This window comes from Ahaetulla prasina, chromosome 8, assembly GCF_028640845.1.
Source record: "Ahaetulla prasina isolate Xishuangbanna chromosome 8, ASM2864084v1, whole genome shotgun sequence".
NCBI classification, from domain to species: Eukaryota; Metazoa; Chordata; class Lepidosauria; order Squamata; family Colubridae; genus Ahaetulla; species Ahaetulla prasina.
Genome location: NC_080546.1, coordinates 45,800,281 through 45,826,311, shown reverse-complemented (window position 1 = coordinate 45,826,311; position 26,031 = coordinate 45,800,281). Strand labels below are relative to the sequence as shown.

At 37.1% G+C, this 26,031-nt stretch overlaps 1 protein-coding gene across 1 annotated transcript in view; it reads right to left on the bottom strand.

Annotated features, from left to right (window-relative positions):
• TNIP3 (TNFAIP3 interacting protein 3) overlaps positions 1 to 25,757 on the bottom strand; it is a 62,862-nt gene extending 37,105 nt beyond the window's left edge. The window contains exons 1-4 of the mRNA XM_058193799.1: positions 25,649 to 25,757; positions 23,807 to 23,835; positions 17,246 to 17,334; positions 11,844 to 11,946 (exon numbers count right to left, since the gene is read on the bottom strand). Of these exons, the coding sequence (XP_058049782.1) occupies positions 11,844 to 11,946; positions 17,246 to 17,334; positions 23,807 to 23,835; positions 25,649 to 25,757 (330 nt within the window). The remainder of the gene's footprint in view (positions 1 to 11,843; positions 11,947 to 17,245; positions 17,335 to 23,806; positions 23,836 to 25,648) is intronic.
• Positions 25,758 to 26,031: the final 274 nt, after the last annotated feature.

Below are 26,031 nucleotides of genomic sequence, written 5' to 3'. Positions count from 1 at the left end.
GCTTTTTATTATCATTTCTTCATTGCATCTTTTCCATCCTTCTCCAGGAATACTAAGTCTTTCCCAACTAAATTGTATCTCAATCCTTGGTTGTATAGACAGAGACATAGAATCAAAATAATGTAAAATATTATTACTTCTTTATAAAACTTTAGTAACACCACACCTGGAACATTGCATCCAGTTTTGGTCACCACATTACAAAAACTATATTGAGATTTTAGAAAACCTGTAGAGAAGAGCAACTAAGATAATTAAAGGCCTGGAGATGAAAATAAACAAAGAATAGTTGCAGGAACTGGGTATGGCTAGTCTAGAGAAAAGAAAGACCAGTGGTGACATGATTGCAGTATTTCAGTATTTGAGGGGCTGTCACAAAAGAAGAGAGGTCAACTTACTTTCCAAAGTACCAAAAGGCAAGACAAGAAACCATGGATGGAAACTAATCAAAGAAAGAAGCAACCTGGAATTAAGGAGAAACTTCCTAACAGTGAGAACCATTAACAAGGGGAACAGTTTGCCTTCAGAAGTTGTAACTGCTTCAACACTGGAGATTGTTAAGGAAAGATTGGACAGGCACTTCTCTCAAATGCTCAAATCCACTTGAGCAGAGAGTTGGACTAGAGACCTCCAAGGTCTCTTCCAGTTCTATTCTGATTGAAGTAGAAACTGGAGTTTTACATTTGCTTCTAGCATGTACTGTATCCTGAACTGAAAATGTGCTGGATATTTATGTAAAGAAAGCTAGTAAATTTATTACTGTGTCTATCTTGGTCATAGAAATTAGAGGAACCAATAATAGAAAATATATGTTGCTCATGGTTCAACTGAGTTTAACTACTAACCCAGAGATACATAAACGCAAATAAACAACAGCCTAATCAAGGTACTACTAAGGAGAAAAAACAACCCCAATCAACACTGTTAGGCCAAGCTAACTGTAAATAAACGAGAGCAAGCCCCACTCCCTTCTAGCTTCTAGTACTAAAATTGGGTAACAAAATATCTGCAAGAAAACAACCAACCAAGAGCACCAAAGATTCAACATTAAAAAAACCATTTCACTGGATTGCCTTTTGAGATATTATTGCAAAACTAGCATAATTTTTGACAGGATCCCTCAAATATTCTGGGCCTATAGACATATTTAGAAGTGAAAAGTTATGGAAACTCTCACAGAATGGTTGCCGTTAATGTAGCCAGCCATTATTTGTTCATCTACCAAGAAGGCAAACATTGTTTCCCCTTCTCCCAACTTCCCCAAGCGTAGTCTATCATATTAGCTTGCCTCTATTTTTTCCAAGAGGCAAACTTCCAAACAGAATACTGAAAAAAAAGTTTGTTTTATAAGTGTATCTGTATAGAATCCAGACACTTTACCAAAAATAAACATGACATGAGATTGTATATATGCTTTGCAGCATGCTAATTTGCAATTAAAATTTTAGATTAAAATTATTTTATTAATTAAAAATTATTTTTTAATTCTGGAAAATAAATTTATTTTCTAAAAAATAATACATGAGTAAGATGCCAAAGAGTGGCATCTTGATAGGTGCCACATTGCAGGCCCAGATTTTAGAGCAAGGTGGATGAATAGAGTTGAGAAATCCCTGCCACAAAATAGATTGTGATAAATATTTAGGACTTTTGTGTATTTTGTCCTGCAGTCATGTGATAAACATTTAATACATTCAGTTTGTACTATTTTCAATGTTAGGAAATATACTTGGAGGTATGTTGCTTATGTGTGTGATAGGGAAAAAACATTTTGAAAACTCTGCCGGGCAATAATTAAAATGAAACTTCCTTACAAAAATTCCATTCTGCAAGAATTCAGTGCCATGACAGAGGCTGAAGTATATTTATGGATGTTCAGATATATCAAGCTTAATCTACTGATTCTTTGGATCTGTTTGAGCAGTTATACAAGAAGCTTTTGTTGGGCTATTACTCCCATAGTCATCAGCAGAGACAAATTGGGGAAATAATCCGTAAATGATGTGTTAGAAATCAACCCAATAAATAGAAAAATAGGTCACACTTGTTAAAGTCTACATCAGAAATTTCACGAGATAGAGAGAGAGAGGGAAGGAGGGAGGGAGATGTTTATACTAACTCATTGTGTCTGATAAACCCAAATTATTGTTAAACAAAGAAACCCATGATAGACACACTTCCTTTCTTTCTTCTAAAAGAAAGGCTAAAAAGAAAGATGAATGGGAAACAAACCTGGATGGAAAGCAAATGGAAGTAAGAAAAGCAAATTGAAACCTGGTTAGGCATTAGAAAAAGAAATAAATTCACTGGAAAGGAAGAACTTTCAAGTAACAGCTACACCTCTGACTAATTCGTAACGGCATCTACATTTTCCAGCTGCAGTAAACTGTATGTGATCATTCGCAGTCTCTTTTTATTCCTTTGTTCTCAAAACCTTCTTTTATTAGCAGTCTATAGGAAACCACATGAATTATCAGGGAGAAAGCTGTGTCTTTCTAGGGGGAAGTAAATACTGTATTTAAAGAATTGATTCTTACTTGAAATTAAATAAGACTAATTAACGTTGCCATATCTTAGGAAAGGCCCACAATATTGCAACATAAGGCAATGAAAATTATTACAGATGTGATTATTGATGCGTAAAGCAGATGTTCACAATCCTATTAAGTTCTCAATCATGTGGTATTTTTTAAGCTCAGTTTTATTTTCTCTACAAAGATTTTCTGTTTTGCATAAAAAGAGAAGGAAGTAGAGGGAATTTGTTTACACTTAAGCTTTGAAACGCGCTGGCTCAGGGGCTAGGACATTGAGCTTGTCGATTGAAAGGTCAGCAGCTCAGCGGTTCGAATCCCTAGTGCTGCCATGTAACGGGGTGAGCTCCCGTTACTTGTCCCAGCTTCTGCCAACCTAGCAGTTTCGAAAGCACATAAAAATGCAAGTAGAAAAAATAGGGACTACCTTTGGTGGGAAGGTAACAGCGTTCCGTGCACCTTTGGCATTGAGTCATGCTGGCCACATGACCACGGAGACGTCTTCGGACAGTGCTGGCTTTTTGGCTTTGAAACGGAGATGAGCACTGCCCCCTAGAGTCGGCAACGACTAGCACATATGTTACCTTTACCTTTAAGCTTTGAAAACAGACTTACAAGAGCCTTTGGGTAGTAGGATATCAGTTTATGGAATATCATTTGAGTTCTTTACTGTAGAAATTGTAAACACTAGCAAAAGGTATGTAGACATATAATCCTGCCAAACAGCATTGGAGAAAATGACTATAGGGTTTCAGAAGAAACACAAGAAAGCTTCCACATCTTATTCTCAAAATGAAATGTAGCAAATAGCTAAATTTTACTTCTTAAAGAAACTGAAATTAATTAGCTATTTTTTAAAATATAATTTTAATCAAGTTTTTACATGAAAAAAGATAAATATAAGAAATATAGAGGAGAGTTAAGAATAAGAAAACAGAAAAAAATGTGTAACAATAATACAAACAAAAGAAAAAGGTAATTAATAAAGTAACTTTCAATTTTCTTTACAACAGTTACAAACCAACTTATTATCTCTCATCTCTATGACTACATCACATAGATTTCCTCCATTCCATATTCAATCTTATTAATCAGCAAATCCGAACACCATTTTATTTCTTTTTTCATTTTTAGCAAAAGTTCATAAAAGGCTTCCAGTCTTTTACAAAAGTACTTTTGTTTTATCTCTGATCAAATAGATAAATGTTGCCATTTCTGCAAATCCTGACATCTTCACAATCCAGTGTCCATTGAGGGTTTTGGTAAAATTTCTATGCTTTTCATACTTCCAACATAGATCAGAAGTATTTTTATACATTTTAGACAATTTTTAAAAAAATCATACATTAACAGTACAGTACATCATTTTATAAAAGTATTGTCTTAAATTATAACACAACGTAAATTTAAGTTCTTTTAACCACATTCTTTCCTGCTAATCCATCTGTATATTATAACCAAAGTTCTTAACTCATTTTATCATGCACTATTTAACTTGTTCTTCCATTTCAAACCTCAACAAAAGTTAATACATTTTTAGCAATCATTTGTTCATCATTTGTACACTATTCAATTTTAAATTCTGCCTTACGTTGTTCAATTTCAGTTATTTTTCTATGTACCTTAAACCTTTTTTTTAATTGTATATAAGAACTGGAACTATTGGAAATATTGAAAACTAAATGCCTCTGTATTCAGTTGTTCTCTTGATTTTGTTTTAAATTCTCATGTTCCTGTACTAACAAATCCAGATATGTTAACAATTTGACTTTGCCTGTTATTTCTCTTCTATAAAATATGTCTTGTGTTGAAACCGATAAAAGTATTTTCAGGCACAGTCTGAGTTTATATCTATTCCATTTTCTTAATCTGACACTTCTAACATAGTGGTTTTGAAAATCCACATTAAATTTAACTTTATTGTACCATTAAAAAAACATTCCACCCTCAGGTTATATTTTTCTACTGGTTATATTCTTCTTATTCTAATATTCTCTTATTACTCAATAGTATCTATTCTTTCATCCAAACCAAACAGCAGGCTGCAAAATACAATCTAATGTCAAAAAGGTGCATTTCTTTAAAAATATACAGCACTTTGAAATTTAGAAGGCTGGTGGCAAAATTTATAAATTATTTTTCTTTTCATTAAAACATAATTATTTTCTCTCTTTATTGTACACTTTCATTTATACAATATACTAAAATACTAATTTTATCATAACCATTTTTCTAACATATCTAACATATTTTTTGGAGTATAAGACACACCAGAGTATAAGATACAGCTTAGTTTTGAGGGAGGAAAATGGTGGGGGGGAATCTGCCTACCAGGTATTCATCTGTCTAGTGTCCTTAGTCTGGTCAGCTTCAGCACATTAGTTTGCTGGTTTTGAGCATACGCCCATGCTTTTTATCCCCTGCTTTGGGATTTAAAAAAAGGTTCTAAAGCACAGCTGATCTTTGGAGAGAGAAGCAGTGAGAAAACAGGCAAAGCACAGAAGATCACTTCACTCGCTAGCGCCTGTTAGAGCTGAAAAAAGCTTCGAAAAAGCTATATTCGGAGTATAATACGCACCCAAACTTTCAGCCACTTTTGAGGGGGGAAGTGTGTCTTATACTCCAAAAAACACGGTATTTCATATTGAAGACTGATGCAGAAACATTAGCTTTTAATAGCCACTGTGTTTCCCTGAAAATAAGACCCTGTCTTATATATTTTTTGAACTCTGAAATAAGTGCTTGGCCTTATTGCCATGCACTCAAAAGCCCGATCGGGCTTATTATCAGGGGGGTCTTATTTTGGAGGAAACATGGTATGAACAATATTCCAATAACACAGTTTGGGGACAAATAAGATAACAGATATATTGCCATGCTTTAGTTTCCTTTAGTAATCTTATACAAATTCTGAAAGATACATCTTGAAGTCTTGAGTGTCTAAGGCAGTGGTAGTCAACCTGCTCCCTACCGCCCACAAGTGGGCATTCCAGCTTTCACGGTGGGCGGTAGGGGTTTTGTCCAATACTGAAGAATTTTCCTTTTTTTTTAATTTAATTGACTTTTTAAAAAATTTTCATAGCATTATTTAAAAACATTTTCATTAGGTTTTCATAAAATTCCCTGTGACAATTAAATTTCTAAAAATATACTATATGTATCGCCCGCGCATAAGTTTAGTTCACGTTATGTAAGTGAAGCTAAATGGAGCTATAGTGCAACCACAAACAAAAGAGCCTCGTCCCAGAATAGCTCACGCATCTCCCCCACACCACCCAGCTGTAGCAGACAAGCAGAGCTGTTAGCCGGCATCCCCCCAAAACCCAATCCACGATGCATGAGAGGCATGCGCAGACGACGATACATGGCACATTACTGTGGAACCGGTGGGTGGTTAGAAAATATTACTACTAACAGAGATACAAAAGTGGGCGGTAGGTATAAAAAGGTTGACTACCCCTGATCTAAGGGAATTTGAACCCAAAATTTACTCTGGTCTTTCCTGTGTCCTAAATGTGTGCTATCCACTCATCATGAATTAGCAGAAATTCTGCTTCTGTTTCAGATCACTGCTATTCATTTGACTCCATTCAAAGTAATGCATAATGAAACACAACAAATTTCATTAATTTACACTGCCTTCTTAGAACATTACTCAAAACTATTTTAATAACACTGCAGTTGAGACTGAATTTAGACTGCTATTTGCATAGGCTGGAGATGAAATGAATGACAACTTGTTCATTCAGTGCACAACTGGTAAAAAATATATTTCCAGGGAATATCAGTGCCATGACTAGGTAGAAATGAAGAAAGAATTGTAACGCAGTTATAATATGACACATGTTGTGACATTTTCTTTCACTTACTCATCCACATATTGCTTCTCAGTCTTGAGTCCCAGTCTTGTAAAATAGAGGAGAACCTCACAAATGTTACAGATGGCAAAGGCACTTTATTATTTATTTGGAATTATTTTTGGCAGTCAAGTGCTACAGGGAGGTAGGGCTAATCTAAGTGTTACCATTTGGTTTGCACCCTGTAAGAGATTGCTGTAAGAAAATGGAAAAGTGCCCTTGGACTGTTTCAAAGAATTCTATACAGGAATTGTATGTGTTTTTCAGTCCTTTAATCCTAATTTTCTATTCATTATAAACAACTTTGTATCCAGGCACTGCTGTTTTCTGTCAATATTTCAAAGTCTACCTGAACCATCCCTAAAAATAGTCAGGAGTTTATCAAGAATATCAGGAATATTCTGCACATGACAGGACGTTATGAAAGACATCCTTCAGGAATTTATTTTTTTCAGTCATCAGGACTTTTCTAACCTCCAATATGTCTAATCAATTGACAATGACTTTAATAATGGAAAGAAACTGGCTTATGTGTAGAGAACAGATGTCACCAAAAGCCAGATCACTTACATTCTTACCAGGCTATTATGTCCCTAGATCTATATAACTGTCTGGTTTGTTTCTGCAACCCAACAAGACTTCAGAGCATAATTAGAACTGCAGAAAAAACAATTACTACCAACCTGCCTTCCATTGAGGACCTGTATATTGTAATAGTCAAAAAGAGGGCTGTGAAAATATTTACAGACCCCTCGCATCCTGGATATAAACTGTTTCAACTCCTATCCTCAAAATGACGCTATAGAGCACTGCATACCAGAACAACTAGACACAAGGACAGTTTTTTCCCTGAATGCTATCACTCTGCTTAACAAATAATTCCCTCAACACTGTCAAACTATTCAGGAACAACACTGTCAAACTGCCCCTAGTTGAACTGTGCCCTCCAGGTTTCCGTGCATTCCATCAACTGAGGGCCCAGGGTAGGGGTGCAGGGGTGGCGGTTGTAATGAAAGAGGGTCTGGAGCCGAGAGAGACCACTGTTCCTCAGATAGCCGGCTGTGAATCCCTTCTTGTGAAGTGGGGCCATAAGAATCAGATGGGTCTGTTGATCGCGTACCTGGCTCCTTGCTACGTGACTACAGCCCTGCCTGAGCTGCTGGAGGTGCTTGCCGGGGTGGCTGTTGAGATCCCCAGACTTTTGGTCATGGGTGATTTCAACTTGCCATCGGCCGGCTTGTCGTCAACAGTGGTTCAGGAGTTCCAGGCTTCCATGATGGCCTTGGACCTGATTCAAGTAACGGATGGCCCTACTCACTCGGGGGGATCCGCGCTGGACCTGATTTATATCTCTGGACAGTGGTTTAATGATCTGGTAGTAAGAGATTTAGTGACGATACCGGTGTCATGGTCAGATCATTTTCTCCTCCGCCTAGACCTTCAGACCGCTACTCACCACCGCAGGGAGACGGAACCAATGCGTTGGTTCTGTCCCAGGCGCCTGATGGACCCTGAGAGGTTCCAGACGGAGCTTGGGCCGTTTCCTGAGGATCTTGCCCACGGCACGACCGAAGAACTAGTGGCGGCCTGGGAACAGGCCGCGGCTGGGGCTTTGGACCGTGTCGTGCCTTTGCGGCCTCTGACCCGGCGCAGATATCAATTAGCTCCTTGGTTCTCTGAGGAGCTGAGAGAGATGAAACGCCGGAGAAGACGCCTAGAGAGTGTCTGGAGGCCCAGCCGCTCCGAAGCTGATTGGACACTAGTTAGGTCTTTTTCAAAGACCTACCTAGTGGCACTGAGGGTGGCGAGGCGTTCTTACGCCTCCTCCCTCATTGCGTCGGCAGATAACCGCCCGGCCGCCCTGTTTCGGGTGACCCGTTCCCTCCTTCACCAGGGGGGACGGGATGACCCCTTACAGGGACGTGCCAAGGAGTTTAGCGGTTATCTATACAATAAAGTCGCTCAGCTTCGGGATAGCTTGGACCAAGATTGCGATGATCCGGATGAGATGACTGAGGCTCGTCTTGTTGATGTTGTTTGGGATGGGTTTGATTCTGTGGCTCCTGAGGACGTGGACAGGTTGCTGGGGAGGCTGCATGCCACTACATGTTTACTGGACCCGTGCCTCTCCTGGCTGGTGCTGGCCACTCAGGATGTGACACGAGGCTGGCTCCGGGGTATTATAAATGCTTCTTTGATGGAGGGGATCTTTCCCGTCGCCTTGAAAAAGGCGGTGGTGAGACCCCTCCTCAAGAAGCCTTCCTTGGACCCAGCTATTTTGGGTAATTATCGTCCAGTCTCCAACCTTCGCTTTGTGGCGAAGGTTGTAGAGAGTGTGGTGGCACGGCAGTTCCCTCAGTACCTGGAGGAAGCTGTCTATCTAGACCTGTTCCAGTCCGGCTTCCGGCCCGGGTATAGCACGGAGACAGCTTTGGTCGCGTTGGTGGATGACCTCTGGAGGGCCAGGGATAGGGGTTGCTCCTCTGCCCTGGTCCTGTTGGATCTCTCTTCGGCTTTTGATACCATCGACCATGGTATCCTGCTGCGCCGGTTGGAGGGGTTGGGAGTGGGAGGCACCATCTATCGGTGGTTCTCCTCCTACCTCTCCGACCGGTCGCAGACGGTGTTGACAGGGGGGCAGAGATCGGTCGTGAGGCGCCTCACTTGTGGGGTGCCGCAGGGGTCGATTCTCTCGCCTCTCCTGTTCAACATCTACATGAAGCCGTTGGGCGAGGTCATCAGTGGCTTTGAGGTGAGTTATCATCTGTACGCTGATGATACCCAGCTGTACTTCTCCACCCCAGGCCACCCCAGCGAAGCTGTCGAAGTGCTGTCCCGTTGTTTGGAGGCCGTACGGGTCTGGATGGGGAGAAACAGACTCAGACTCAATCCATCCAAGACGGAGTGGCTGTGGATGCCGGCATCCCGGTACAGTCAGCTGCAACCGCGGCTGACTGTTGGGGGCGAGTCACTGGCCCCAACGGAAAGGGTGCGCAACTTGGGCGTTCTCCTGGATGGATGGCTGTCGTTTGAAGATCACTTGACGGCCGTCTCCAGGAGAGCTTTTTACCAGGTCCACCTGGTCTGCCAGTTGCGCCCCTTTCTTGACCGGGATGCCTTATGCACGGTCACTCATGCTCTCGTCACTTCTCGCCTGGATTATTGCAATGCTCTCTACATGGGGCTACCCCTGAAGTGCACTTGGAGACTTCAGTTAGTCCAGAATGCAACTGCGTGGGTGATTGAGGGAGCACCACGTTGCTCCCGGGTAACACCACTCCTGCGCAGCCTGCACTGGCTACCTGTGGTCTTCCGGGTGCGCTTCAAGGTTTTGGTTACCACCTTCAAAGCGCTCCATGGCTTAGGGCCCGGGTAATTACGGGACCGCCTGCTGTTTCCACATGCACACAGAGAGGGTCTTCTCAGGGTGCCGTCCGCCAAGCAGTGTCGGCTGGCGGCCCCCAGGGGAAGGTCCTTCTCTGTGGGAGCACCTACCCTCTGGAACGAACTTCCCCCCGGTTTACACCAATTGCCTGACCTTCGGACCTTTCGCCGGGAACTGAAAACTTATTTATTTATCCAAGCGGGACTGGCCTGATTTTTAAATTCTAAATTTTAAATTGTAAATTTTTAATTGTAATTTTACTGGGTATTTTATATGGTCAATTGGACGGTTTTAATTTCGGCCTTTTATTGAATAAGCTTTTTAATTGTTATTTTAATATGCATATTAATTGTTTTAAATGAAGGCTGTACACCGCCCTGAGTTTTTCGGGAGAAGGGCGGTATAAAAGTTTAATTAATTAAATAAATAAAATAAATAAATTCACAACGTCTGCATTACTAGTACTATTAGTCTTCTCATTGTTCCTATCACCCATCTCCTCCCACTGTAACCTTGCTGGTATCCTTAAGATTTATATTGACTGTTTCCTAATATTATTTGATTGTTTATTTGTACCTTATGACTATCACTAAGTGTTGTACCTTATGATTCTTGATGAATGTATCTTTTCTTTTATGTACACTGAGAGTGTATGCACAAAGACAAATTCCTTGTGTGTCCAATCACTCTTGGCCAATAAAGAATTCCATTCTATTCTATTCTAGACTTGTGATCCCATTATAGCAAGCTGAAATTTAACTAATTGAAACCAACCTTCTAATGTTGGGCTTTAACGCACTATAGATATTTCTTTTGGTACTTATTTGGCTTTTGCTCAGATGTTTTATAGATATATTGAGATTAAATAGAAAGATAAATTAAACAAACAATATTGTTGAATCATTATTGTCCAAAAATGTCTAAGTGGGAAAACTTAGGGATGAAACAAGATATTCTCACTTTTCATTCCGCACATTAACCTAACACCACACAAATAATTGTAGTAGGAAGAACAAAAAATATCCAGCAATGAAAGAATGAGAAAAATGAGTAGTAAGGTTTTTGAATTATTAGTCGTTACTCACACAACTCTCATTATTCTTACAGCAGTGCTTTCTGTTTCAGTTCTTTATGTCAGTTTGTTAAATCTGGGTTCTTTGTAATCAGGTGTAAACTACATTATTTTAGTTCTATCAAGCAGATGGTGTTCTTGGATTCTCCCCCCCCCCAAATTAAGCACAACTGATTACCATGAGGAAACAAAGCATGTAGTCTAGCGGCTGTTGCTGAAGAAACTCCATCTTTGAGTCTGATTGGTAAAGAAAGGGTGACTTTTTCCCTTTGACTCATGATTATTTCATATAATCATGAGTTTTCATCTAGCTCTGAAATGTCTTCAAAGTGAAGACGTGTGGACAGAATAATAATTTGGAAGCTGCCATTTAGATTATCATTTCCAATCCATTGCACAGTAATGAAAATCAAAGTAAAGTATTTTTGACAAATCACTGTGTAGTATCTGATTGAATATGATGTGAGAGTATTTCTGTATCTGAATGATGATATAATACTTCCTCACCGAGGGAAAGCATACTAATGTTATCTGTTCAATGAATAAGAACACCATTATAAATATTTTTTTTCAAATAAATTGTACTGATATATATCCATCTCTTTATTTTCATACAGTTCTGACAGAATAATATAAAATAAATGAGGAAGCAAGAAGATGGAACTAAGAAGTATTGATCTCATCCCTAAAACCTGAGCAATCATTCATTGATGTGTTGATTTCAAACCTCCACGATTAGTTCATAAATTATTGTAGAAGTGATTATTGTAAATCTGATGCCCAAAATCTGCCACCCCAATGTAATGATGTCTTACTCTACTAGACAAACAATGACATCTCATGTCAGTGTTCTTTGTACTACCAGAAAGCAACCGCAGAGAGCAGAGACATATCTGCATTAATTTAGTAATAAATGAAGTGTTTGTACAATTACGTAAAAGAAATTCAACTGACTGATTTTAAGCAGCTGTCAAGAATGACAAACATAAGATACTTACATTTAAGGCACATGAACTGTCCTCTGGTTTTTTACAGGACTCTGGAGTATCATTCTTCCTGATCAGAATCCTTATTTTATCATCAAGTTCTACACTGTCGCATCTGGTTTCAGAAGAGAAAAATAAATGATAGCTTATTTTCTAAAGACAACAAATATACGTATATTAATTCAACTTTTTATTTAATTAGAAATATTTTTAAGCATATTCTAAGAATTTCCCAAAAATTATTCTGTCAAATCAAATTGGAGCTTCTAGTAAAAAAGATAACCTGTTCATTACGATAGTTATGAGTTTTACAAAATATTGTTCAAATACTTTAAAAAAGAAGCTAAGTTAGTTGATAATATAAATCTGCTGTTCTAATAATCTTAAATATATCCATCTTGGAACTATAAAATATGGTTCTCATATGTACTATATAGCTACAATGGTGTTTTGTGGTCACATGTGTAAAGTTCTTTAAATTTAAACCCAATAGTTTTCAATGAAATATTCATTGGAAGTTTTGAATTACAGGACCACCCAGTGAAATAGTCTTTTAATTAAAGAGGTTTCTTTTTCCTGTTTGGGCCAGTTTTCTATGCTGTTTCATCCAGGGAGTTTTTCTTATGTATATTGTATTTCCATTAGCTGATCAAAAATTTTAAACTTACAAGAAATTCTCTGTAGATTCAGACACACTTTTTCCACAGCTGCATTTTAATTTTTGTCTTTTTAACAAGAGATAGACTTAAAATATTATGATTGACAGCTATGCCAGAGACCCAACTTTCTCAAATTCATTCAGTTCCAGAGTTATCAGTTAACAATATCCACTTTCCAAACTGTTGTTTCCCAAATACCCATCACTTGCCCTTCAACTTTCAGAATTTACAGTTCAACATCTTGAGTGTATCAGGCTGGTAAAGACTGACATAAAATACAAAATTCCTCATTTTACATAAAAATTTACACCCACAGGTCATTAATACTTGGATGGATACTTCATTAATACTTGGATGGATACTTCTGCACCAGGTGATCTGAAACAAGCACAGAAAATTGCTTAAATAAAGAAATCTTTGCTATACTGCAATTTCTATTTCAGCCCCATTGTCTCACAGGGTTGCTGCTCTGAGAATAAAATGAAGGACATCTTCTTGGAAGCTGTACTGAGCTCTTGAAGGAAAAGTGGAGCCTAGCAAATACATTTTTTAAAAAACTGTCTATGACTTTTGCTTACTAACTTAACTAACAGTATTTTTCCTGGAAATCTCCCTTTTGCAGTAGAGAAGCTGGGTGCTGAATTTCACATAGCTATGCAGAATATATGTTTTCAGGACTGTCAGAGTAAAAATTTTTCGAATGCTTACGTAACATTATTTTACGTAAGCATTCGAAACCAGGCAGGACAATTTCACAAATTTACCATTTTCCTGCAGGGGGTGCACTTAGTTCTAGGAAATGGCTTGGAAATCAGGTTTAGATCTCTGACAATCTGGCATAGAGATTTCATGCTATTTCATGCTATTAATTGTGTGAAAAACAAATCAGGTATGAAGCATGGCTTAATCCCTTGGTGTCTTCCCCTCGATAAACTTTTCATTACAGTTTAAAATAGTATTTCAGTACTTCTTTTTAAAATCTAAACAGCACTCAGAATTTAAATAACAAAGCTTTACTAGATACCATGACCTGTTACTTAAACTTATATATTAAAGTATATGCAAAGTATACCTTGTTTATATGCTAGAAACATTTCTTATTTACATATTGATTATTTCTATTATCTGATAAGTGAGGCAGAATTAAAGGGTAAATGATTATTGCTGGGGCACAGACAGCAGAGCTATATTTCCTCTCCCTCCCTCCGCCCTCTGTGTGTGTGTGTGTCTGTGTGTGTCTGTGTGTGTGTGTGTGTGTGTGTGTGTATTTGAGATCACATTATTTATTTATTTATTTATTTATTGTATTTGTATACCGCCCTATCTCCCGAAGGACTCAGGGCGGTTAACAGGCACATAAAAACACATAAATACAGAGTAAAAACAATTTAAAAACTTATTCTAAAAGCCGAATATTTAAAACAATATAAAAATAAAACCCATTTAAAACCCATAAATTTAAAATCTAATTCAGTCCTGCGCAAATAAATAAGTGTGTTTTAAGCTCGCGGCGGAAGGTCCGGAGGTCCGGAAGTTGACGAAGTCCTGGGGGTAGTTCGTTCCAGAGGGTGGGAGCCCCCACAGAGAAGGCCCTTCCCCTGGGCATCGCCAGACGACATTGCCTCGCTGACAGCACCCTGAGGAGTCCCTCTCTGTGAGAGCGCACGGGTCGGTGAGAGGTATTATACATTATACATTATACATTATACATTTTAGATGGAGTAAAATTTTTGGCTTGTTTTAGGGTACTATAGGGAGTGAAATAAAAGCATTCAGTATTGCCAAGTCTTAATGTACCTATTTGACCCCTTATTTAAGCAAAAAAAAAAAGACCACCTATAAATCAAAACAATCTGTTTGCCTTCAATATTGCATAATCTGAGCTGCTCTGGCATCTGACAAGTAAGTGCTAGAAAAGGGTGTGTATTCTGTGAGATGTTCTAATATGTTAAACAATAAAGAATCGTGGAATAATTATTTTTGTACCTGGGAGAAAAACTATGACTTTTAAGCAAGGATAATTACCTGAAAAAGCTATGATGGAAACTTGAATAGGCCACATCATGCACATATCTACTCTGAAAAGTTTCCTGAAATCCCAGCTCACCCCCTCCCCCTTTTAAAAAAAATATGTACTATACCTATTTCAAAGTTACCATTTTGGTGAATTTTCTATCCCACACCTTAAATTTATTGGCAAGGCTGGAAGGGACAAATGAATGTCGAAAGAGGAGAAAGATGATATGCACAAAGTGTGGATTATCCAAATTTAAGATACAATAGGTTTTGGGTTTTGTTTTGTTTTTTACTGGGGTTGGTTTTCAATATATCTGAAGGAGAATCCCATTAAAAAACTCTGAGCAAACTATTCTTTTGGATGCTATGCTCCCACCAGAATGGATGATAGTACTGTTTTGATAGCTTTGTTACAAATCAAATTCCATGAGATGAAGCTTCTTTCAAATGCATTCGGTTTCACTTGCTTTCTTGCCAAGAATGTGATAACTATGTTGGGATTGCAATACAACATGGTTTTGTAGAGACAAAACTAAATTGTTTTATGCTTTGGAAAAAAATAGCAATGATAAAAACTTTGTTGACATTCCCTCAATTCCCACCATCAGCCCCCCAAAAAACCAAAAAAACCCAAATTCTGTTGCTTTAACAGCTCTAATATCTGCATGGGTTTTTTTTGTGTAAATTCTAAACATGCCCTTCATTATAACTTTATTAAAAAAATAAATGTGCATAATTTATATTCCAGGCATTTTAATACAATCCTCTATTTGATTGTGTGTTGGCATCTCTTAAATATGAGCTTGAATGGAAGCTTCAGACAAGCACCAACACAGCTAAAATGTTTAGCTAAAAGACTGTTAAAATATCTTTGCAGTAAAAGTGCCAAAAGCATCATCTGGAACAGAGTCTCCAACCTTGGCAACTTTAAATCACCAATTAGATGGAGCTTTTTCTGAAGCTGTATTCAAAAATGTGTATAGGTTGCTATGAAGATAATTATTATTTCTTCTTTAGAAAAGGGTGCTATGGCATAATGTAGATAAATATAGATTTAAATAATATATATAGACATGTAAATTAGGTAAGAAAGAAAAATACCACTTTCGTTCCATTCTAATTCAACCAAAACATCTGCCTGTCGCCCCATAAATATCCTAGTGCTTCTGTTTCCCATATGAAAAAGGAATGGCATTTTAAAGGACAGCTAATAGCTGGCAGCTGTTTGTCTGTAAAATGACACATCTGGAAAACTAAATGTTGGTAAATGTTAATAGAACCAATTGTTTTCTAATAGCTTCTGCTTAATTTTTTGGAACCATAGAGATAACAAAGCTAAAACAAAAAAGTCATACTTAGCATGGAAACATCTGGTTTGGGTAAAAAAAAATTAGAATGCCCCAATAATTAACAAAATCTGCACCTGTGTCTGCTCAATTATAATAAAAGAGTAGGTGCTTAATATCAAGGCAACATTTGGTGTCCCCAAAAGTCTTGAAAATCTTTGAGCAATCACTTGGTAATTAGAAATCTTCACCGATTAAGATAAGACTAATATGACATTCTAGCAGAACTATTCCATCTCAAATAGGTTGCAAATATAAGACAATTAATAAAAAACATTGTTTTTTCCTTTTCTTCATTGTATATAGCAGCTGCTACATCATCTTTTTTACTCAAGAGATAGCTAATGCTATTAATAATTGGGATATATTCAGAAAAAAATTGGTTTTTGCCAAGTGATTGCCAGTTCTGTAGAATCTTTCTGTGATTTTAATATTGTCTTATTTTAAGGCATCTCAAACACTATCCTTTTAGAAGACAAAATGAGTGTTTTACAGCTACTATATAGTTGCAAACATTTGAAGTCACCAGTTTGAGAAGGTTAAGTGCGGAGGGGAGGGATATAAGTAGGAACATTACACCAAAAGAGAACATGATCTTGTCAGGGGCCCCGTTTAAGCTTCATAGTTATGTCAAAAATTGTGTGGATGATGTGACCATGATGTTTGAGGGTGAAATCAGGACATATAAGAACACCATTCCAGCGATTTAGCCAGATTGTAGGTAGAGAATCTCATAGTACTACAATACATCTGACACAGAAGAAACCATGGTATATCACAAGGCTACCAGCATTCCATCCATTCTAAGTTTCAACAGTAAACATTCACTGTCACATCAAAAGAGTTGCATCAGAACACTATATGGCAGGGGTAGAACCCACCGTAGCACCCAGCAAACAAAAACCTGAGAGAAGGTTTGTACCTGAACAATTCAGGCAGAATGGGTACCCACAAGTGTTTGTGGCAAGATGCCAGCACAACATGCAAGGGAGAAAGGCAGAAAGAAGGCACAAGACCAACTTTATACTCTGTCACTCATCAAAGACATTTTGGAAGCAGTAGAATGCAACTTCTTAGACCTACAAATGGGCATAATTCATTTACAATGACTGTAGCTAGACAGATTGTAGCAGGGGTGAAATCCAGCAGGTTCTGACAGGTTCTGAAGAACTGGTAGCGGAAATTTTGAGCAGGTCGGAGAACCAGCAATTACCACCTCTGGCTGGCCCCAGAGTGGGGTGGGAATGGAGATTTTTCAGTATCCTTCCCCTGCCACGCCCGCCAAGCCAATCCACACCACCAATCCACACCCACAGAACTGGTAGTATAAAAATGTGGATTTCACCACTGGATTGTAGGTAATAAATGGGCAACATTTAACAAAATGTAATACCTTTCAGAATCAGAGGACTGACTGTTATGCATATCTACAAATTTCTTTTTCAGGCTTTCACACCTGGTTTTAACCTGCAAGTTATCTTCCTAGGAAAGAAGAAGAGAGAGGAAGTTAACCTAAGTTAAAATTTGCAACAAAATATGTTTAATTAAATTATATTACACATAATATGTAATAATTTAATAAATATACATGCTGGGAGATGGGAATAACACAATATTTTTCAGCCAGTGATGTGTATGTATTTTGCAGAGTATATATGCTGCTTCGATCAGAATCTGAATAAGTAATTTGTCCTGTATAACTTGGGTTGAAAAAAATAAAATACACAAACAAATACATAAAATTACATAATAGTATGAATCAAATATGTATATTGCATATGTTATGAACAAAACAAGTTAAATTTTTTAAATATTGTAAGCCACTTGGAGTTACCTATGTGTAAATTGGGTGGCTATATAAATTTGTTTAATAAATAAATGAACTCAAATTCTGCTGCCAGGGAACAAAGATCATTTTTTCCTCTTAGGATATTTTAAACCAGGGGTCTCCAACCTTGGCAATTTTAAGACTTGTGGACTTCAACTCCCAGAGTTCTGAGAGTTGAAGTCTACAAGTCTTAAAGTTGCCAAGGTTGAAGACCCCTGGTTTAAACAGTCAAGACTTAACAAAATTTCTAAACACTATAAGGGAAGTGGCCTTGTTGATGAAAGGTCATTGAAATGGGTTAAAGTAATCGGTCCTTTCATAAATAATTGTAGTATTGATCATGAACAATTCTTATCTAGGAATGGAGTTAACAAGAGCCACTTAGTGAATTGTCTATAGTTCTAAATCATGAATCTATGGCATAAAACAAGCCTGGCCCTTATCAAATCTGAACTGTACTTAAATGTGGGATGTATATCTCCTTAATTAAATTTCTATAATTGCTAATTTTCCCAAAAAAATTAAAATGCCATGAAAGTTGAAAAAATATTAAGCCAATATATATTATATTTTGGCCTAAAAATATTTTAAATGTCTCTGAGCCATAATCGTATCTTGGGAGACTAATTTTGTACATTCATCTAATTTCTGAATAATCATGTCTTGCTTCATAATTATCATCTATAGCAAGCAAACATTTCAGAGCATATATGAGAAGTACATATTATTACTTCCCCTCTCTTAGGAGATTAAAGCAAATCAAGTGACATTTTTATCTTCACAACAACATTTTGAAAATACAAAAGGGAGTAACTGTGTTATCAGTTTACTTTCCATACCTCAGACTCATTATAGAAAAATTTTTACTGCATGAATAAATTCTTCATTCATGCATCATAATTCAGAATTATATTATAATAATTACTGTTAAGCTGTACAGCAGAAGAGTTAACATAATTATATGATCTATGCTTATAATTTTGCTTTATCCACTATTTCATACATATCAGCCTGTCCAGTTCTACAATGTTACATTAAAATACTATTATTAATATTAATTTATCTGAATATGTATTTGTAAAGATAGCTAGATAGAAAAAAAACAAATTCCATTAAAAAGACCCAATTTAAGATAATACTTAATATCCACAAATTGTAAAATCCACAGTTAGATTTGAGTTAACTTATGATTCTGACAATTATATAAAAACAAAACAGTTATCTTGGTTATTTTCCTCACTCTAAACAAGCTCTTTTTGAGTCCAACATACATCTTCAAATGTAGATATATACTATGGCCTTAAACTTAAAAAAGTAACCAGTATCACACATAGAATTACAATATCAGTTTATAATGCTATGCCCCAGACTAAACAATATGAGATTACAATGTGAAGTTCTGCATGATTACATTGATTAGTTCCCAAAAGGTTGAATGTATTTTATTCTATATGGTACTTGTTGTCATTTATACCCCTTTTCATTCAGACACAGAATGATATTTTCTTCTCTAGGGTTGCAATATCATTATCTAAAGCAGACATTGGAAAGCCATTGGAGGCTTGGAATGCTATATTTTGGGTTCTATAAGAGAAAAGCAAAAACCTAATTGTTAGGTTTTCTCAATTTTCCATGTTTGCCAGTAAGTCATATTTGATTTGTTGGATTTATTTTCTTAAAGATCATAATATGATCTGTGTGTATTTTAGTATACGTTTGTTTAAGAACATGTATAATGTTCTTAATACTGTCCAATACTGTCCAATACTGTCCAATACTGTCTAACATACACATTTCCTGCAAATAGTTTTCCCTAGTAGAATTAGTTTTGGGACACTTTTTCATGTCCACTTGCACTTCTGAAGGTACTTTTGAAGGTACATTATTTTGATTATCAGTGAATTGCATTAAAAATTAATAAAAAAGTAAGCCATCTTTGCATCAAAATAAAGATATGTTGTTTGTTGAAAACATTCAATGTAAAAGGTTTTGGTTAATTCAGCCAGTAAAAGAAATAAAGAACAGCTGCAGTACTCACCATTATCTAGAGGCAGAGTTTGTGCTCTTAGATAACTGTGCCCTTATCACAAATCACACATATACATATATCTCTCAAAAGGTCATGTTCAGGGAAATCCAGTTTTAAAATATTCACAGAAAAAAAAAGCTGCTTAATCATATCGCACAGAATCACAACCTACGTAGTTTAAATAGAAAGTATTCAAAGTGAAAGAGCACAGAAAGGATTCCCTCATATTCTTCAAAGTAATAGATCGTGGAAACAAAATATTTCTTCCCCCTCATCTGAAGGGACCTTCGTGGGAGAGATAAATGTCCTCTGTGGTGGAAAATAGGTTGCTCAAAAACAGGAGCCCACCCAATATGGCCTTAAAGCAGTATGTAGTGTTTACAGTAAAATTGAGTAAGTCATCTAATCATTTCAAGAAATGTACACCATGCTTTGTCGTAAAAGATTAGTGATTTCCCTAAATGTTGAATTCTTTCTTTCATTCACATAGCTTTTTAAGACATGAATTATTTTTGTTTCCACAAGAATCATGAAGTAACATTTAATTTTTTACATTGTAGGAGATACCAGCCTCTTCCTTGAGATTGGTTTCTTTTTCTTTTTTTTTAATTTTACAAAAATATGACTTTACAGTGCTTGATAATAACCATGGATTTGGTTAGGGCTGCTAGGAAAGTCCTTATTTACATTCACCAACACTTTTTTTAAATCAAATAGCTCTCCTAATATATCCACTAGAAGTTATTAATGGGATAAAGCTTCTTCCCTTTCTTCAGTGAATGGTAGATTTCTATAAGGTGCTATAAAATAGAGCCCAACATTATCAGTCATAATTTTAGTTTTTTATTGGTGATATGTGTTTGAACCTTGAGCTTTGATATGGCCTATAGGCTAATCAATAAAGCTAAATTAAAAAAAAATAGTACTGGATTATTCAACAGTCAGAATAGAATAGAATAGAATAGAATAGAATAGAATAGAATAGAATAGAACAGAACAGAACAGAACAGAATAGAATAGAATAGAATAGAATAGAATAGAATAGAATAGAATAGAATAGAATTTTTTATTGGCCAAATGTGATTGGACACACAAGGAATTTGTCTTAGTGCATATGCTCTCAGTGTACATAAAAGAAAAGATACATTCACTAAGAATCATAAGGTACAACACTTAATGATAGTCATAGGAAAACAGTCAATATAAATCTTAGGGATACCAGCAACAAGGTTACAGTCATATAGTCATAAGTGGGAGGAGATGGGTGATAGGAACAATGAGAAGATTAATAGTAATGCAGATTATTTGTTTAGAAGAGTGATGGCGTTCGGGGAAAAACTGTTCTTGTGTCTACTTGTTCTGGTGTGCAGTGCTCTATAGCATTGTTTTGAGGGTAGGAGTTGAAACAGTTTATGTCCAGGATATGAGGGGTCTGTAAATGCATCTATTAGTGTGAAAAAAACTAAATGTTCTGACCTAGGCTTCCTTAGAAAGCATACAGCACAATCTTAGTCCTAACAAACCTCTTTTATTCATACGGCTGTGAATTATTGTCATTCACAGTCTGAAAGGCTTCTCAAACAGTCTTTCAGGGGAGTGTTTATAAACACCCATCTTATCTTCCTTGGAATGGTGCCAGAGAACTAATTCCTACACGCAGGCAAGGCCAAACTTAGCACAGAGTCAAACAGAACTTTCCAAAGCTTTAACCAACCATATGAACTAATTGCTTCCTGCAAAAGCTCATGTCACCTTTGTTCCTCTTTTATGTCTTCTGGGAGGGCCCAATCATCTCCAAGTCTTACTCCAAAGTCTACCCTGTTTTTTTAATTGTTCTTGTCTTCTGGCAGCTCTGTGCATGCACACACTGGGAACAGGATCCCACTGTTCTTCTGCCTTGCTGATGTCAGACTCTGGAGGCTTTGGAGTCAGCAAAGAACTACCAGATGGCCTTGGCCCCCTCTCTGCCTCAGATTCAGAGCCCTCATCCAAGCCTTCCCCAGACTCCAGGACTGGCCCATGTTCCTCCCCAACCTCCTCACTGTCTGAATCTGCTGCCAGCTCTGCTGGCTGCTGGCAGGCCACAACACTAAAGGTGTAACAACCTTCCTGTTTGTATCAATAGGAAGGTAAATCGGAATGAATTTAATATCATTGAATCAGATAAATGATTATGCGGGAATCCTTGTACTATAAGTAAAAAAATGCCAATGTGCATATAGTAAGAAGCCATTTCATTTCAGGGAAACATGCCAATTTTTTCTTTATAAGTAAATGGATAGGCCTCCTGGAAAAGCCCTGATCTTCAGAGCCTTTCATAGAGCTTTGAAGACTTGGATGATTTACCAGGCATTTAGTCCAGGAGCTTAGGCTAACCTGTTGGTGATGCATTTTTATTACTGGAATGTGTTATTTACCCAACTGTTATGCATTATTTTTAATTGTTGGGTTTTTACTTGCATTTTCTTTGTATGTCATTCAAAGTCACAGTTGTGAGATATGATCCAATCAATCAATGCAAGTTATTTCACCAAAAATTCTAGAACAACTGCATATGCATTCAGTCTTACATAGATGTCCATACACGGATGTACATATTGGAAGAAAATTAGTACTTTCTAAATAATGCCCTGGCCTGTCTTTATTATACTGGATAGGGACATTTGAATCATTCTTTTTTTGGACCTTTGATTAGGAAAACCAGAGCTCTGACCACCCATTATTATTATTACTATTTAGTATATGATGAGAACGTGACAGAAGAGAAGCAACTTATATGCACAATCAATGTAATTATATACAAAACTTCTACAGGGATATGGCAGTGGCCTTATAACTCCATGTCCAATTCAACTATCCAGGTGATCTCTTCTGGCATTGCTTTGTGTAGCTCTTCTAGGGCACCAGACAATGCATGTTGTGAGCAAGCTTGCACAATATGTTTAATAGTTTGCATATCAGCAGTACTATCACAACAAAGGGAATCTTTCCATTCCCACTGATACATGACAGAGGCACTTTTTCCAGGATCACACCTAATTCTGTTCAATTTCAACCAGACAGAGTGAGACAGTTCAAACCAAATGGTTTCATAGAGGGAACACTAATGGTCAGGCCACAAGAAGGCACCTTGCACTAACCTTGAGCCGTGATGGCACAGTGGTTAGAATGTAATATTGCAGGCTGACTCTGACCTCTGCCATGAGTTCGATCGTGACCAGCTCAAGGTTACCTCAGCCTTCCACCCTTCTGGTAAGAGATTGGTAAATTAGGACCCAGATTATTGGATGCAATATGTTGACAGTGTAAATTGCTTAGAGAATGCTGTAAAACACTATAAAGAAATATATGAGTCTAAGTGCTATTGCTATTGCTATTCCTCTTTCCAGGCATTCTCGGGGTTAAACTAGATAGATGTTAAGCAAATAGCTGTTTTATATGCTGGCTTACAGGATTTCAATAGGCTGTGATGGGCAACAACTTTTGTTTACAGGAATGCAAGTGTCCTGGGACAACCCTAGGAGGGTTATGCTGATTATTTGTTCATGATTATTATGCTGATTTATTTGTTCATGATTGTATTGGACTGCTGCTGTGAACATTTTTTTAGCCAGAGGATATGGTCAACTTGTTTTAAATCAATGAATACAGTTGCTTTTTTACATGGAATAATATTGCAAGGCTGGGCATTCTGAAACTGTCATTTTCTACCTCTAAAGGGAACCCTGGTAGGGACAGTTGATGTATACATATGCAGTGTGTGGGAGGGGGGTACTCTAATTATTCCCATTTAGTGCACTAATCATCAATCAAAATAAAACAGGAATGGATGGTGTCACTTCACTAACTCACCTAGCCTCATACTAGAGCAAAAGAAAATCACAACATTTACAGGAATCCCTCCATAATGCAAAATTTAACAGGCAGCAAATGACATTTAGGTCACAAGTAATAGGTTAACCTAAATGCAGATACTGTGGAAATATTATTTTGTCAGAAAAAATGGCAGTGTTTCATGACTTCTCCATTCATTGGAGACTTCTCCAATTGTTGTAAACTCCAGGCTTCACTTATTTTCACGTAGTTTAGTGGCTCACCTGCATAGCAGTATAACTGTGATACCAATCTGAAATAACATGAGGAAAACGAAATCATTTTGCAAGCCCACAGTGTGTTCTGTTGACTCTAGAAGATTTAGGTCAATCCTTTGTCCAGTAATCATATCTTAATGTCAAAATAATATTAGTAATTGCTGAAGAAGCATTAACTAAATACAGGGGTAAAAACTTTTCCAGTGCTTCTCTTTCCATTCTTGTTTGTAAAGAACACAAGTGCTTGTTAAAGCACTTCAGGCAGAAATGGTTAGGATACTTCTTATAGACTTGAGAAGACTATAAAAATGAATTCATTATTGATCTCATTGCGATGTTTTTCTCACATTTTCCCTTTTTAATGGGAACAGGACTTGTGTGATATCTTGGCTATTGCTCATACAATTATTGGAGCTGAAGATTAAATTAAGTGCTAAAGACTGACAGGAAACAAGAAACACAGCTAAAGCAAGAGAGAATGGTGAAAAATAAATAATTCTGCTTCCTTTGTGAAATTAATGGATTGTCACATTTAAATAGCACACAAGTCACTTATTTACAAGCATATGAAGTATTAAAAAAGAATCATTCTATTGGCTCTAAATGGTTGATCTCTATTCTTGTACACTTAGATAGCATTTTCCATTTTACAGCGTGGATTTTGCCATCTCCCAGTGGCATCATATATCAACCATATCTGATCTTCTAGTAGCTAGAACAGGAAATGAAACAGTCTAGCCGTCTTTCCAAGAAAAAAAGAGGATAGCAGCACAGTGGACAGATTCACTAATAGTGTTGATCCTTTCACCATTGGGATACATTGTGCCTAAGTCACCACCAATTTAGTGGCATATAATATATAAATCAGGTGTCTTCCCATTAGTATTAAAAGCTGCTTGTTAATTAAAGAAGCTATAGTTAACTTTATTTATTATGTTGGGAGAAAACTCTTGGTCTGTGACTCTTGGACTTGTATGTGAACATGTCCCAACCCATCCTTTGTTGATTAGCATATATTCATATTATAAGCTATCATGCAGAAATGTGTATTAAAACTTTTTATGTCACCCACATGAACATGCAAAATACAAGTTATTCATTTCTCTACATGGCAGATCCAAAATAGGCTTTAATGTTTTCTGATAGCTACAATGAAGATAATACATTTTTGAAAGAACTCTTATTGTATTACCAAAGATTGACACAGTAAAAATTCAGTAAAATCATATAAAGTTTTACTGGTAAGATATGGTTTTAATACATTGTCTAATGAAAATTCAATGTATCCAACGACAATAAAATATATCTAATTAACATTCATATCGTTTGTTACAAAACAGGCTTTTCTTATATTCATCATCCACCCTAGTACAAATGCGGGTTGCATAATAAATAGAGTTACAATGTTGCACTAAAAGATACCTGAAGAGCAAATAATATCAATTGTCAAGCAATTACTGTATTTTTCGCCCTATAAGATGCACCAGATCATAAGATGCACATTAGCTTTAGAGGAGGAAAACAAGAAAAAAAAATCTCCCTCTGCCTCCTACCATCCATCCAAGGCTAACGTCCTTGCAGCAAACAGCAAACAGCCTGGTCAGCTTCAGCACTAACTCGCAGCCCCCAGCATGTGGCTCATCAGGGCTCCATCCCCATCATGGTCAACTGAGCTGAGATACTGACGCTGGTGGGGTACACTGGAGCCTTTGCTGCCAAGCAGCTGGTTGGCAGTTGGATGGGCCTCCTGGAATACCACCAATCAGCTGTTCTAGGTGACGGGGATCACCACCACTGCCTATCACCACCGCTTAGAGCAGCAGTATTTCAGGAGGCTGATCCAATCACCAATCAGCTTCTCAGCAGTGAACAGCATTTCCTGGTGGAAGTGAATAGTGGCAGCGGTGACAGGCGGTGGCGGTAATGGCAATGCCGCACCAATACCCTCCCCCGCCATAATATTTGCTCTATAAAACACACAGACATTGCCACACATTTTGGGTGGGGGAGTGCATCTTATAGTGTAAAAAATACTATATATGAAACTAGATGCTCCAATTAATTATTAGATTAATCATTAACTAAAAAGATTTGATAGAAAGTCACATTGTCCTTGTAAGGTGAATTGACAATGTCACCTGTAAGTGACATTGGGGTGGATTGTGGGGCAAAGAAGTTGTCTCAATAGCAAAGCTTGAATTTTGCATATAAAGTGTCCCAGTTTCAGTCCT